The 15,650-nt window shown below is 37.5% G+C and overlaps 1 protein-coding gene across 4 annotated transcripts in view; it reads right to left on the reverse strand.

Moving 5' to 3' along the window:
* KAT6A (lysine acetyltransferase 6A) overlaps positions 1-15,650 on the reverse strand; it is a 93,750-nt gene that overhangs the window by 44,411 nt on the left and 33,689 nt on the right. For all 4 annotated transcript variants that reach the window (XM_081046344.1, XM_081046346.1, XM_081046347.1 and 1 more), the window contains one exon: positions 48-156. In XM_081046344.1, coding sequence (XP_080902470.1) covers positions 48-156 — 109 coding nt within the window. The remainder of the gene's footprint in view (positions 1-47; positions 157-15,650) is intronic.

Consider the following 15,650-nt stretch of genomic DNA (forward strand, 5'->3'; position numbering starts at 1 on the left):
CTTCTGACCTGACAGCACACGTCAGAAAACACAGACGGGTCACGTACCACTGTTTCCACAGTCAGCACAGGAGATGAGTTCCTCCGGCTTCTTTTCTCGATTTTGTTCTTTTGTACCAAGACAGAAACTACAGATGGGGATGGGTTCAGCAACCGGCTGTAAAAAACAAACACAATTCACTCAGGCACTGATACTATTTTTTAATATTAATATAAAGACATTAAAATTAGTTTTAAATTCCTACAAGAGTTATATGTAACTTTAGGACAATTGCATCACTCTCCTAAATCTCCAACTAAGTAGGTGAGTTTTTACAAACTGGTCCTTGTAGTGACAACCTCGGTCTAAAAAAAAAATCACATCCCAATGAAGTTGGTCACTTTGAAACTAAATGATACAACATGGATTGAACAAAGCAAATCTTTCCCCTAAGATTGAAAACTTCACTGAATTAACTGCAAGAAATCACAGTATCAGCCCTTAACAGGCATAGCTCTATAATCCAGGCCATGAGTAATGAGGGTCTGTATTGAGGCCCTCACAAAAAGAATGGAGAAGAGAGATAAGAGATATTTGACAGACAGAACTGGTAGGATCTGGCAGCTAATTAATTTGGGGCGGGGAGCACAGTAAGGAAGATGGAAGACTTAGACACCATTAAAGAAGTGAAAAGGCAAGCCACAGAATAAAAGATATTAACAACATAGTTAACTAACTAATGGCTCATATCCAGAATAGTTAAAGAACCCTCACCTATCAGTAAGGAAAACACAGACAACTCAATAGAAAAGTAGGTAGAAGATGTCAATTGATAATTCACAACAGAAAAACATAAATAATATATAAAGGGCCAATTAACACAAGAAAAGATGCTCAACCTCATTAGCCATCAAGAAAGTAGATCTTTAAGAGTGGCTAAAATTATGAAGATCAGCAACAGAAAGTGTGGCTAAGACAGTGGAACAACAGGAACTCTCTTAAATGTCTAAAAGACATTTAAATAGAAAAAAACACTCTGAAAACTATTTGACATTATCTGCTAAAATTAAACATAGGCATACCATGTGATCCAGCACTTCCACCCCTAGCTATATATCCAAACGAAGTTCAAATACACACAAACAAAAACACAAACAAAAATGATCACAGCATTATTCATAATAAAATGTACTAAAAAATTTCCCAAATAACTAGCAATGGTTGCAGAGATAAAATGTGCTATCGCCATACAGTAGACTGCTAAAGTAATGAAAATAAACAAATTACAGGCAACAATAATGGATGTGTATCACAAACAACTGAATGAAAGAACAGCTGCAAAATAATGTATACTATATCATTTTATTTATGTAAAATTCAAAAATTTCTATATATTGTCACAAGTCAGAATAGTGGTTACGTTTAGAGAGAAAGGAAGAGGTATTGAATTGAAAAGGGACTTCTGAGATGCTGCTAATATTCTTTTTGTTGACCTGGATGGTGGTTTTATACATGTTAATTATATAATAATTAAGGTATAGACTTACAATCTGTGTACTTTTCTGTATGCATATTTTAATTTGAAAGTTAACTTTAAATTAATGAGCATCTATGGAGTAGGACTGTAGTAGTTTTGGACCATTCTGCCAAGATAATTTGGACATTGAGTTTGGAACTTAGGAAAGAGAACAGGCTATAATGGATTTTAAAGACATCAACATGCACGTAATACCTGATAGCACCCAGTGAAAAGGGGGACTGGGTAGAATATGGTAGAGAGTTAAAGGGAGGAGAGTGGAAAAATGAGATGAAGTCTGAGATAGAAGAATATCAACATTTAGAAGCACCAAAGGGGTAAAAGGAACCAGAAAAGACCATGTCTGAGCAAAAACAGAACCAAGAATTTCAAGAAGCAGAGAGCAATCAACAATCAATGTTGGAAGATAAAGTGTTGGTGGATTCCACAATTGAGAAACAGTTGGAGACCTCAGTAAAAAAGCACCATTTTCAGTGACAGAATAAGAGCTAAAGTCATAGGAACCAACAAACTGCCATGAAGGGACAGACAGCAGACAGGAGACAGACAAAAAGAAATGGAAAGAATTTTGACATGTTTGAGGTATTTAAGATAAGAAAGTAAAACCTATTTAAATACGGAAAAGAAGACATACGTGGTCAGACACTCACAAAACAAGAAATAACAGGAACATATTATGTAGTGAGGTTTAGAGCTGCACAGTTCAATATAGTAGGCACTATAATATGTGCTAATTAGATTTAAAATAAAAGTTAAATTAATTCCCCAGTCACACTAGTTACATATCAAGTGCTCAATAGTCACACGTGGCTAGTGGTTAGGATACTGGACAGCACAAATACAGAGCAATTCCATCATTACAGAAAGTTCTATTGGCTAACACTGGTTTAGGAAAAAGGTTTATTTTAAAGCATAGGTGAAGGGACTGGCCGTAGCAGTGGATGGTGCAGACGCACACTGTAGATGGGATAGTGAGTGAGAACAGGGAAAACGTGAGGGTGCTAATTTCTCTTAGCCTCCTTATTCCATGAAAAAAAAAGAAAGAAAATCACCTGCTAAAAAGTGAGGCAAGGATTGGTGAGATAGAACATGAGAAAGTGATAGCTGACTGAGAAAATTGAGAGGTGAGATTGGCTGGTTCCAAGAACAGCGTTAACAAAACACCCTCCTATCAAAACAAAGTGGATACACATTCTTCAGGCAAGACAGAATTAGAGAAGTATATATTAACATAGAGATAAATTCAAAATACAGAAGAGAAAAGTTGACTGAGCCTACAAAATGGTCTCCATCTTTTCATAAACTAGAAGGCAATGTCCCTTGCTTTAAGAGAAGTAGATAGAGATGGGTTTGGGCATTTACCAAGAGCAGAAGTATGGAAGTCTCTATGTGAAGGATAACAGGGAATCAATTAGTGATGGAAATCAGCCCTAATCACAAAGCTAAGATCAGAAAGAATCAGTTTGTAGTATTTCCAATCAAATGGTTTCCTTCACACTTCTGAAGCCTTGGACTGACAAAATCAAAGAACCTTAGACTGATAAATTAAGCCAAAGGGTAGGGTCGACTAGAATGTAAATATGAATATTTCTAAAATGGTTGGCCACAAAATTGATGCTGGGCATCATGAGCGGAAGGGAACTGACAAAGTGAAAGATAAAGAGTTAAAGTACCATAGAAATCCTGATGAACTGGAAATAAAGGTCCAGTAGGAAGTAAAAGAATTGGAAAAGCAGGATTGAAGATTGTGGTCAGCAGAGGAACTTTCGATCTAGTTTGTGGTTGCCTAAGTATAAAGTTTTAGCTAACAAAGAAAACTCCAATGGCAAGTAAGCATAAATTTTTTAATACTTAGTAAGCACTATTCTAAACACTTGAGGGTGCAGTAGTGAAAAAGACAAGGCCCCACTTTCATAGTTTACATTCTAGTTGAGCACAGAAGTAACATGGAAGACAACGTCAAGAAGCTGGGAAAGCACGATTTTAGAAGAATCATATAAATGTGTTCAAGTCGGCAAAAATGACTGTGCCCAGGATAAAGTTTTAGAGAAAATATTGATAAATGACAGCCACATCCTCACCCTCCACTGGCAGAAAAACCCAGAGATCGAGGTATTAGCAGATGCGAAGAATTTCAGGTCAGAAGAATATATTTAATTAAGGAACAACGATCATCCTAGAGGCAGTGAAAATCAAAGAATGTATCCATTAACTCTTCTTGAGTCTGTCCCCATCTTACTCTCTTTTTAAACAAGGGTAAGAATATGAAATAGCAGCTTCACCTACTAGTGGTAGGCTAGTGGTATCACTTTCACATATAAAGTACGTTGTATTACTTCAGCAATCTAGTTATAAAGGAACAAGGTTGAGTTCAGTAAAGAATGATATGGAACCTGCAATCACGGAGGAGATGAAGAAACCTACTTTATAATAAAGAACAATAAGGCAGAGCAGGAACAATATCATAATTCAAACCAAGTTACCACAATTAAACTATATTAAGTATAGCAAAGTATTTAAGGGAGCAAACATACAAGGATGAAGCAAAGAGAAAGTCTGAAAAAGAAATTATTGTTATTCTTCAGCATAGGAAATGTCTTAAAAAATTAAAACTCGGTAGTAATTTGTGTCTTCAAACACGTCTTTATCATCTAGAACTAGACAATAAAGTTCCTACTAGCAGAAAAATGTTATATAAAATCATACCTGAGAAATCTTTAGCAAAACTGTCCCTATACGTTCCTGTATGTCCCCTATAATATAACTGCTTGTCAATATTTTTTATATATGATCAAGGCTTCATTTTACTAGGTACTGACTATCCCAAAACAAAATAACTGAGGTCATTCAAACCTACTCATTAAAGAGGGGCGTGCGGGGGGCGGGGGGGTAATGATTTAGACAAACTGGCTGCCTGGTTACTGGGAGCTGTGTAGACAGTCAGTTTTAAGTCAATTATTTTGGTACTTATCAAATGGCCATAGACTTAGACCTCACCTACTCATTACACGAAACAAGTTGCTGATTATCCCCAGTAATGACAACATTACTTAAGTTTAAATAGTACTGATATTTACAGTGTGAAAATAAGACAGGCTGAAAAGCAATTTTTTAAAGTCAAATAAAGACACTGGCGCAAACAGACTCAAATTATATAGAAACAGGTAGTTTTCCATAACACATGGCAGTTCAGCCACATTTCCTTAACCTAAACACTTCACATTGAAGATGTTTATTCTTTGATATAACAGGACCAAACATAAAAATTATCAATTTTTCAGCTACCGAAACAATACTGAATCCATAGAGAAATGCTATTACTGACAATTATGATTTCTTTTTAACTACTTGATCATTTCAGGGTTTTAAAGTGCTATTTGGGACAGAGTAATAGTATTTTGAGGATTAGTCATTTTAGTCGATGAGCTACAAACAAAAAAGTGGTTTAAATAAATCGTCTAGGTGACAACATAATTATGAGGTTTTCTTCATGACGAAATAGCACTGTGTGATTTTAGAATATGGCTAACTATACTGTTAAGAGCATAAAAGAGTACAACTCGGGATCATTCTCATTCTCAAAATATTAATGAGCATGAAAATCAGTGAAAAGGGCTAAAACTACATTGGGTTCACTGTAAGATTTAAACCTGAAATGTACTAAGGTGGTTTTAGGACAGTGAAGAGATATTCATATCATTTTCCAAGTAAAACTTTACAAGCTGATTTCATTATCTTGTATCAAGAAGATTAAGTGAAAACAATTGTTAATACAATGAAAAGGGGGGTCAAACATATGGTGACGGAAGGAGAACTGACTCTGGGTGGTGAACACACAATGTGATACATAGACGATATATTACAGAATGGCACACTTGAAACCTATGTAATTTTACTAACCATTGTCACCCCAATAAATTTTAACTTAAAAAAATCTGTGTAGATAAGCAATATGCCATATAATCACTATTCCTATACCTGTCCAAGCTTAGTCCTTATCTTACTGCTCTCATAGCAATATAAAGTAAATCTGTTCCTACAGCTAATAAAACAAACAAACAAAAAGTTTGTAGCAAATCACCTTACACACCATTAAACACAGCAGCCAGAGGGAACCTGTTACAAGCTAAATCAGAGCATGTCACCGGGCTGCCCCAAACGCTCCGTCCAGTCCAATGGCTTCCCTCTCAGACTAGATGCCAAGTGACTACACGACCCTATGTGACCCGCACCCCCACATATACACACAAACCTCTCTGGCTATCTCTGCTGCTCTCTCTAACATCTACTCCCGCAGCTCCGCTTGTGTTTTCTTCACAAGTCACACGTTCCCATCACGGCCCCTTCACATTTGCTTCGTCTCCTATCTGTAACGCTCTTCCCTACATCCCTCACGTCTCTACTCAAAGGCACCTTCTCAGTCAGGCTTTCTTTGACCATTCCATCTAACATTCAAAACAACTCACCAACCACAACAATTCATATCCCCCTTCCTTGCTTTATCTTTTCCCCTAATCCTTTTCATGTGGTTAACATATTGTGTGTGTGTCTTAGTATTTGTCCCCCACTAAATGTAAACTCTATGAACGTTCTGATTTCCGAAAGTTTGTTCAGGACTGTATTCCTAGTACTAAGAATAGTGCCGTGCATACAGTATGCATTCAGTAAGTGTCGTTCAGTACATTAATTAAATTACCCTGCAGAACTAGAAATAACAGGAACAATAGTATCTTAGAAAGAACAATGAGTTGGTATGAGCCTGATAAAGCTATGAGCTACTCAATAATAATCTTCGTATATAAATGCTCTACTATTTACAAAGCAATCTCACAAGTAATTTCATGGTCTCAACAACTAAATAAGAGTTCTGCCACAGCAACCCACTTCCATTGAATTTCTCAAAAGCAGGGCGAGCTCTGGGGCAGGAGGCACTCCGATTGTATCCCGCGGCGTGTGTTGCTCTAGGTTGCCTTAAGCACCAAGTTGAGAGCTGTTATAATCACCAGATGGCAGCATTGAGGCAAATCCATAGCAGATGCTCTGATAACAAGTGAGGAGCCTTCTGAGTTGAGCTTTTGGAAATAATTTTTAAAAACAAGAACAGTAAAAATTTTGCCCAGTGATCTCTACTATGTGAGGTTTATACCATGAAAGAAAAGGATTTTTAGACACATTTAGAATATCTTAAATGTAATGACATTTTTTAGATATCCAGATAAAATAGAAGTTGGTTACCTTTTAATCCAATTACAAAAAATAGCTCACCCTTATGCCGTAACAATTTTCTTGTAAGGCAGTCTAAGAATTAAAATCTATCAATCAAACACTACTCAGTCTCAAACTAAAACCTCTTTCTGACTGCTGCGTATCTGACTCAGCCAGGTTACTCTGCATGAACTACCGTAAGTTCCCCTCAAATCTACGCACCTAACCTCACTTCCTTACTTTTTTTTTTTAAAGAGGGTGCAGCTCACAGTGGCCCACGTGGCGATCGAAGTGGCAACCTTGGTGTTATTAGTGTCAAGCTCTAACTCACTGAGCTAACCGGCTACCCCCACTTCCTCACTTTTAACTTTTCTTCAAGCTACAGCCTTGCCTACCTCTTTGGATTCTAGTGGTTCGAGGTATTTGTTATCCTTCCCTTTTTTCTCCTGCAATTATAATCAAGTAAATTTAACTGCAAATTAACTTTCTTCAATGGATATTTATTTCACACAACTTGAAACAAATAATTTTCAGCTGATATCATTTATTAGTTGGTAATACTGCTGAAGTACTATAATATACATAATAAAGCTAAAAGAATCGCTTTATTATACAGAATAAACACCCAAAGAATAAGAGGAGTTAAGTCTTAGCCTATAAAAGTGGAAAACTGAACTATTTATTCTCAGTCATGGTCCAGTGAAGGAAACCCAAACGGTGCCCAATGACTGAGCATGAGGAAAACATATTACTAGGTTTTCAAAATACTGCCCAAAGCATAGGAAGTCTGCAAATAATACTATTTGGTGAGCACTGTAATATTTAAAAAGAGAGAGAAAAGAGCAGTACTCACGTTTTCAAAGGACTTATACATGTCAGTGAATATAAAACAAAATCCATACAAAATAATTAGAAAACAAATACTATTCATATTACCTACTTACACACCAAAAAATTCAAAAGAAAGCCTTGTGAGAGTATTTGCACAATTTGGTTATTTCCAATATCATAGGGGAAACAACTGGCACATAAAGTTCACTTAGGAAACTAACATTTTGTTGGAGACAAATTGGTTGAGACAGCTGAACGAAATACATTGTTCTCTTCCAGTCAGGCAAGCCCTCCTCTCGGTTTTACCCAGTTCTTCATTCCATCACTACTAATGAATGGCCTTGGGTAAACTCATGCTCCTCTCAAATCTTGACAGTTTAAAACTCAACGTTTTTTTCTTCATCATTTCCAGAAAGATATGCCTGGATAAGCAGATACTACCCTAGACCTCTTAATCCACCTCATGTGTCTTACACATAGTATGTACTAAATAAGCATTTACTGAAATTAAAATACAACAAAATCATACTTCGCTCCAAATAGGTTTATCAGTTACTGACTCAAAGCCTCTCCAAGACTCAATCATCTTCAGGGGAGGAAATAATATCTTTAAATTCTTCAGGACTCTATGTACTATCAAGCACTCTAGGGCTTCTTACTAAACATATATTTATAATTTTTTTCCTTAAAAGTATACAGTTGCACAAGATATATAATTAAAAAAAAACTTGAATGGCCTAAAAAGAGTCAATTTTCCATTATTTATAGTCTACAATAAAGTAACCTTGTATAATTTTAATCAGCTCCAATACAATCCATTAGCCACTACAAAGCCTTAATGAGGGTACTAAATTTAATTCATTTTTATTATGAGTTCATTTAATGACTTCTACAATTAGATACAATAACAAGATTATTGGTGAAAGAAAGTTAATGGTATAATTATATCAGTAACGATCAATTTCAATTTACATTTTTTACTATGTATATAGATTACTGTAAATTTAGATGCGAAAGCAATCATGTGCCAAGATACCATAACAATGTTCTACATCCTAATCAGAGGTGACATCAAAAACGATAGTGTGCACTATTTGCTGAATTTAAATTTTACTCTAAGACACTATAAAATTACTTTCTTTCACATATTCATCACTTATTTGAAAGTTCCACTTTCTATTTGTCAGTGATATGTCATTTCCTCATTCATCCAAACATGATATTGCCAAGGTATATTACTTACTATCTCTCCTTTCCTTTGTGGTCCTTTCCTTTCTATTTCAGTTTCTTTTACATACTTACGGCTCTCCCCTAATTCAGAGTCCTATCACCATAGGTAACCTTCTATATGGACTGACTCCCTCTAGTCTTTGATGTTTTTCCTACACATTGCTATCACATTGATACTCCTAAAATACTATTTTTTATCCAGTTATTTGCCTGGCTCAAAACTTAGACAACATATACCAACTGCAATTCCCTCCACGATATACGACACTACTTTTCTCACACTATCTTCCTCTGTTCTCAACCTACTCCCTTGTCTTCAGAGAGCATAATTTATACTCTTTCTCCAGATGATTTTACCCTATTTCTCAAAGTCCTCTGTATCTTTCTAACAAATCAGCTCAGTAGAGATTAGAGACAGACTGAGTTCTGCCACTTATGGCATCCCTTTGGCCAAGATACTTAACTTCTTTGGTTTAAAATGGTACAACATACCTACCTTTGAAGTTACTGTGAAGAGTAAGTAAGATAAAGTAATAGGACTGTGACTCAAACATAAGAAGCACCTATAAATGCTGATTTCCTATATCCCTTTTCACAACAACCCTTCAAAGTTTATCTTTGTTAAGTGACTGACACTTTTCAAGTCAAAGTAAGTTTTTGTTTTGTTGTTTTAACATCCCAAAAAAGGCAAGGTGATTACATTTTCTGTGGACTAACAGATTTTCTATACATTATTTATTTACATGATCACATTAAGGTTTTTAAGTCTTTTTGAATACACATATTTACCACACTGCACATTACCCACTTTTGAAAAATTCTTTAGTGGTACTTTGAGTACAAGAGCATTAGCGAAAGAATATTTTCTATACTAAAAATACATAAAAGTGATAGTTTAGAAGGACCAAGATGTTCAACAAGACCTTCATGTTCATTACATTTTTAAGAGATTGCAATTGCGGACATTATTCTGGCCAAACTAAGGTCTAAGATAAGTAATACTTGAGCAAATTGGCAAATAGCATCATTTTCCTCAAGACCTACCAAAAATAATAAAACGCATGTCTGATAAGATGTGTATTGTTCTGTTACTATCAGAATCATGACAGTTTGGAACTGGAAGGGGTCTTTAAAAAATTATATACTCACTTTACCAAAGATAAAAATCATTGTCAAAGGCTACGTACATGACTAGTAAAGTAATTAGTTATTCAGAGTCAGGCAGACATTCTGACTCCAAGTCCAATCCTCTAAACTGCTTCAACTGAATTAAACAAACTATAGATAAAATAATTTAATCTATTATTAGATTAAAAATAATTTTAAAAGTGTTGAAAGAAAACAACACTTTAGAGATGGAAAATGTTTAGTCTCCATTACTGGTAAATAGTGATACTATCTACTAATAATATGATGTGGCAGGATTTAAACTTACATATTTAAAACTAAAACCACAGGTCCTCCTGCCTTCTTCAAAAAGTAGCAAGCTTCAGACCAATAAGAATTCAATCTTTTATCCCCTTTTCCCACTCTGGGAGAATGATCAGGAGAGAGAAAGAAAACCAAAAACAGAGAAGCCACAGCAGGATCCTACACGGACCTAAGGGGTCCATTGTTTTAGCACAGTCCATTAGCAACTTTGTAAATGAGTTAGACAACAGTGTCCTGCCTGAGAAACAGAGAGCGGGAGGGGTGGAGAACTGCAGAAGGCTAGAATGTGGAGAGGTGGCCAGGGACAAATTCCTAGAGGTAGGGTGGTCAAAGGACTTTTAAAAACTGTCCCAGTTCTAAATTGTTTCTATGCTATAATAAAAATCTTGAAATTTGCAGTCCACGTGTAAAACAGAGGCGAGCAATTTTTCAGTAATAAAAAAAAGTAAGGGGGCTTAAGTTTGGTTTTGTGCAGAGTGAAGAGAACCCATCCAAGGAGCTACAGCAAAAGTAAGATGGAGGCCTCAGAAACCTAGTGAGAAGCACCATAATAATGTAAGTCCCTGAGCATCTGCAGAAATCTTGAAAAAGAATGAAATTTCCCCCCACAAGGAATAAGGAGCTTGTCCAAAGACAAGGCTCAGCTGTCAACTGTGTCCAGGCGCAGTGGGAAATGCGTTTCTACCTACAGAACATCCTGAAGTTCTAGGACTTCCAGAAGGAAGCATACTTTTATTTTATTTTATTTTTTAAGATTTTATTGGGGAAGGGGAACAGGACTTTATTGGGAAACAATGTATACTTCCAGGACTTTTTTCCAAGTCAAGTTGTTGTCCTTTCAGTCTCAGTTGTGGAGGGCGCAGCTCAGCTCCAGTCCAGTTGCCGCTGCTAGTTACAGGGGGCACAGTCCACAATCCCTTGTGGGAGTCGAACCGGCAACCTTGTGGTTGAGAGGACGCACTCCAACCACCTGAGCCATCCAGGAGGCAGCTCAGCTCAAGGTGCCGTGTTCAATCTTAGTTGCAGGGGGCGGAGCCCACCATCCCTTGCGGGACTTGAGGAATTGAACCAGCAACCTTGTGGTTGAGAGCCCACTGGCCCATGTGGGAATCGAACCGGCAGCCTTCGGAGTTAGGAGCATGGAGCTCTAACCACCTGCGCCACCGGGCCGGCCCCAGGAAGCATACTTTTATATCTTTGTTGGCTTCATCGCTCTTAGTTTTGAAAGAAAAGCTTTATTGTTTATCCTATTTATAAAATCATGAATTCTCATTTTAAAACTTAGATAACAAAGGGGGAAAAACAGTAAATTCTCTCCCAATCGTCCTCTTCCTGCCCTGTAATACCTAACATTTCCTGAGCATGCAAATCGCTGCTATATGCTTTACAGTATTAACACTTTTAAAAAAGACCTCACAATTGCCCTAGGTATATTATCGCCATATTCAAGGTAAGAAAACAGATCCCCAGAAAGACAAATTTACACAAAGTCATAAACAGTGGCAGAACCCAGATACAAACTACAGGCAGTCTGGCTCCAGAGCTTATACTCTTCAACCTGCCAATGTGCCATACCACAATGTATATTCATGTATATTTCATGTATATTGTTCTCAGCTTTTCCTATATATACATTAAAAAAATACGTAAGTCTATACTATGACAGTGTATAATCTTTTTTGTTAAATATATTTCCACATTGATAAATCCAAATCAACATCATCTTTCCAATGAGTATATAACATTCCACTACATGTGTAAGATAATTTAACCAATCCCTGATTAATGAACATTTAATACTTCTAATTGTTTATTATATTCAACACTATAATCAAACATCCTTGTGAATACATATTTGCTCACTTTTTGGATCATTTCCTTAGGATGTATTTTGTGAACTGGAATTGCTGGGTCATAAAGTGTACACATTTCTAAGATTTTTGACACATGCTGCCAAACGCAATGTTAAAGAGGCTGCTCCTGCCAGTAATGCGTGCCAGCGATGAGGCTGTTCTCACCCCTGGTGCTGCTGGGCTCAGAATGCAATTTCATTTCTCCTCTGTCAGCTGCCTGCCCATTAGGCTCCACCAACAGGGAACATGAGAGGAAGCCTAGGAGGTAAAAGATGACGAAAGAACGGATTTGCTCCTTCTAGTCTGTTTCCTGTTGCTACCAGCGTCACCAGAGAGGGTCCTTTTCCTCAGCAACAGTGGTTTGCACTCATCGGCTCCTTCCAGCTCCCGGACGTACCAGCAGCAGCAGCAGGGCCACGTACCCTCTTGCGAGGTCTGCATCCCAACTTTGTGGGGTCCCTCCCCAAGCTTTTAAAAGCAACCAGGCAGTGGGCCCTCCTCCTAGTGTCTGAACCCCAGCTTATCGGGGCCACTCCTCCACTCTTCTAGGGTCTAATAATCCAAATGTCTTTCCTCTGTTCCCTCAGCCCTAGAGATGGTAGCTGCTTAAAGAATTTATTACCTCTGTGTCACTTCAGTGTTCCCGTTTTGCTTTTTAGTTCTCTAACCTCCACTCTATCAATTCCCTACACTGCATTCTCTCGTGGGGTCTGGTTTTCCTGAGTGTATCGTGCCTGGTATGTTACCTAATAGCTTAATGACTGGGCATATCCATCTATCCTCAGGTCAGAGTTATGGGCTGAACTGTGTCCCCTCAGAATTCAGATGCTGAAGCCCTACCCCTCAATGTGACTTATTTGGAGATAGGGCTTTTAAGGAGTAATTAGGGTTAAGTGAGGTCACGAGGATGCGGCCCTAATCACACAGATCTGGTGCGTTGTAAGAGGAGGAAGAGACGTCAGGGGTGTAGGTGTCCAAAGAAAAGATCGTGTGAGACACAGCGAGAAGGTGACCATGTGCAAAACGAGGAGAGAGGCCTCAGAGAAACAAACCTGGCAGGCACCTTGATCTTGGACTTCCAGCCTCCAGAAATGTGAGAAAGGAAACTTCATTTTTTTTTGAATCTACCCAGTCTCTGATATTCTGTTATGAGAGCCCTTCCCTGCTGCCGAAGGCAGGCAGTTACTGAACTCACCTCACACCAGTCTCATCTTCAATGTCATCTCCACATACTATTATCCATACTATCTATTATGTGTAAGGGCACTGAGTAAGACGCTAGAAAAACAAGATGTTACAAAACAGTTCCCTGCTGCTGGGTCTTACAATCTAGTGGCAAAACTAGTACATATACATTAAAAATATATTACAGTACAGGGTAGCATATGATAAGGAACAAATGCAATGAAAATACTATAGTTACAGGTGCTCAAATGAACCTATTCAAAATAATTGCTTTCCTAAACGATAGAAAGCCTAAAAGTTGATGTTTTTTTTAAGTAGAATATTTCAGTTTTATAGAAAGCTTACACTAATAGCCAAAACCCTTGTTTTTGGACATAGACTTAAGCAGTGTCTCCAATAAGAACCCCAAATATTAAGCTCTCATACTAACTTCCTTAATTCAACAGACAGTAAATAAATGAAATCACGTCTGTTCTAGAAATGTCTATGTGCAATGCTGATCAATGGTTAAAAATCAATACTTCTCTAAGCTGTCTTCAAAGTCCACTGAAAAAATATCTCTCTTCCTGAAGAACAGAAAGCTATTTTGAAAGTAATGTAATGATTTCGGGTAGCTATGAGAACCTTGTCTTCTCTACACTACTCCAATGCTGCCCAGAACCGCACATGTGCATATGCGCGCGCACTCGCATACCCTGAGTTGTATCACATCAAATTAAAATTTCTTTCAAACTTAAATTTATTTCATCTTCAATATTACCTTCATTACAGTATAAATAAAGCCTTAAGTGTTTAACAAGTTTAAAGCCTGCGGCCAGCAGCTTTTCAAAAGAAAAGATAATGTACTGAGGGTGGAGAACACAGTGACATAATGCGCAACGAGGAAAGCCCTGGCAAGTGCAAACTGCACACACACAATAAGAGATCGGGAGAGAGGCTGAAGCAGCCAGCTCGGTTTCATGCTGCAAATTTTTGGCAGACATTCAATTCCTTCTGCTGTTTTCCTAGCCAACACATTTATCTATGTAATGTCACCAGATCTAGGGAGGGAGTGAGGTTGAGAGGAGGGGGCAGAGGAGAAAAACTGTTTTACAGGCTGCCAGCCCCTCCGCACATGCTGTTACTATACAAAGGATGTCTAGAAAGCCAACTTTCTGCACTGATCCAAATGCTGCAAGCAAACTCTCTCTCTCTCTCTCTCTCTCCCTCTCTGTCTCTCTCTCTCTCTCTCTCTGTCTCTCTCTCTCTCTCTCTCTTTCTCTCTTCTCGCACACGCTAAAGAACAACTGCAGAAAAGGGAAGTGCCTTTGGAAAGAACAAAGCCTATAATTAAAGTCTTGATTCACAAGGAAAGACACTTCTGAAATCAATTTCAATTCTTGGGGGAGAGGAAGAGATGGGGGTGTATTCTAATCCTGTGGGGAAACGAGTATTCTGCAAAAAGCCTGAGCTGGTCTGATCTATGCCAACTACAAGCATATACCACCACAGAAATAAACCAATAATATTTCTGCGGAGCAAAAGTATTCTATTCAATAGCAATCACCTTATAAATACCTAATGTACACTTTGCCAATGACAATAGGGAATAAAAATGAATTTTAAGAAACAGTTCAGGTACCCTAGAAATGTAAAGTCTTGTTTGCACATAGTAAAGTTTGCTGTTCTTAGCACTCCTGTGAGTGTGTGTGTATGTGCACACGCACACATGTGTGAATACGCAATAGTAATACCGAAACCAAAACTGTAACTGGAATATAAAAGTAGAGGTTAGAATTCATAGCTCATAACAGTACTATTAGTTTCTATAAACGGACACGCCAATCCCACAACATTACACAAGTTCTACTACCAAATGCACTACAAGAAAAATACAAAGTCTGAGCATTTATTTAACCTGAGAAACCAGTATATCTAAGTCTAAAACCAAAAATGCCTTTTCAAGATAAAAATCCTGTATCTCCAAAAATAGCATACAATCTGCCCCTAAGTATGTGTCATAAAGAAACAAACAGGAAATACCGTGTGTTGAAATCAGGAGTTATAAACAACTTTGTTCTACACTGACATAGTTTACACACACAAAACATAGTCGCTTCAACCAACAGTAGTACTTAGGACTTCCTTCAGATTAAATTTAACAATCAGCTAGTTAAAGAGATAGCTTGATGGAAGGTTATCCAAGCTCTCCAGCCCTAGCTCTCCAAGTATGGGAAAGTAACTTTACCTGTCATAGTTCTTCATTTGTAAAATGAAAATATTTAATGTGAATATCTCTAAAGAGTTTCAGTTCTTAATTTCTAAAATTATAGGTATTTTAAATACAAAATAGGATTTCCCACTTTCAAGGAGCTTACAATCTACGGGCAGCCGGTTGGCTCAGTTGGTTAGAGCGCAGT

This window comes from Rhinolophus hipposideros, assembly GCF_964194185.1.
Source record: "Rhinolophus hipposideros genome assembly, chromosome: 4".
Classification (NCBI taxonomy): Eukaryota; Metazoa; Chordata; class Mammalia; order Chiroptera; family Rhinolophidae; genus Rhinolophus; species Rhinolophus hipposideros.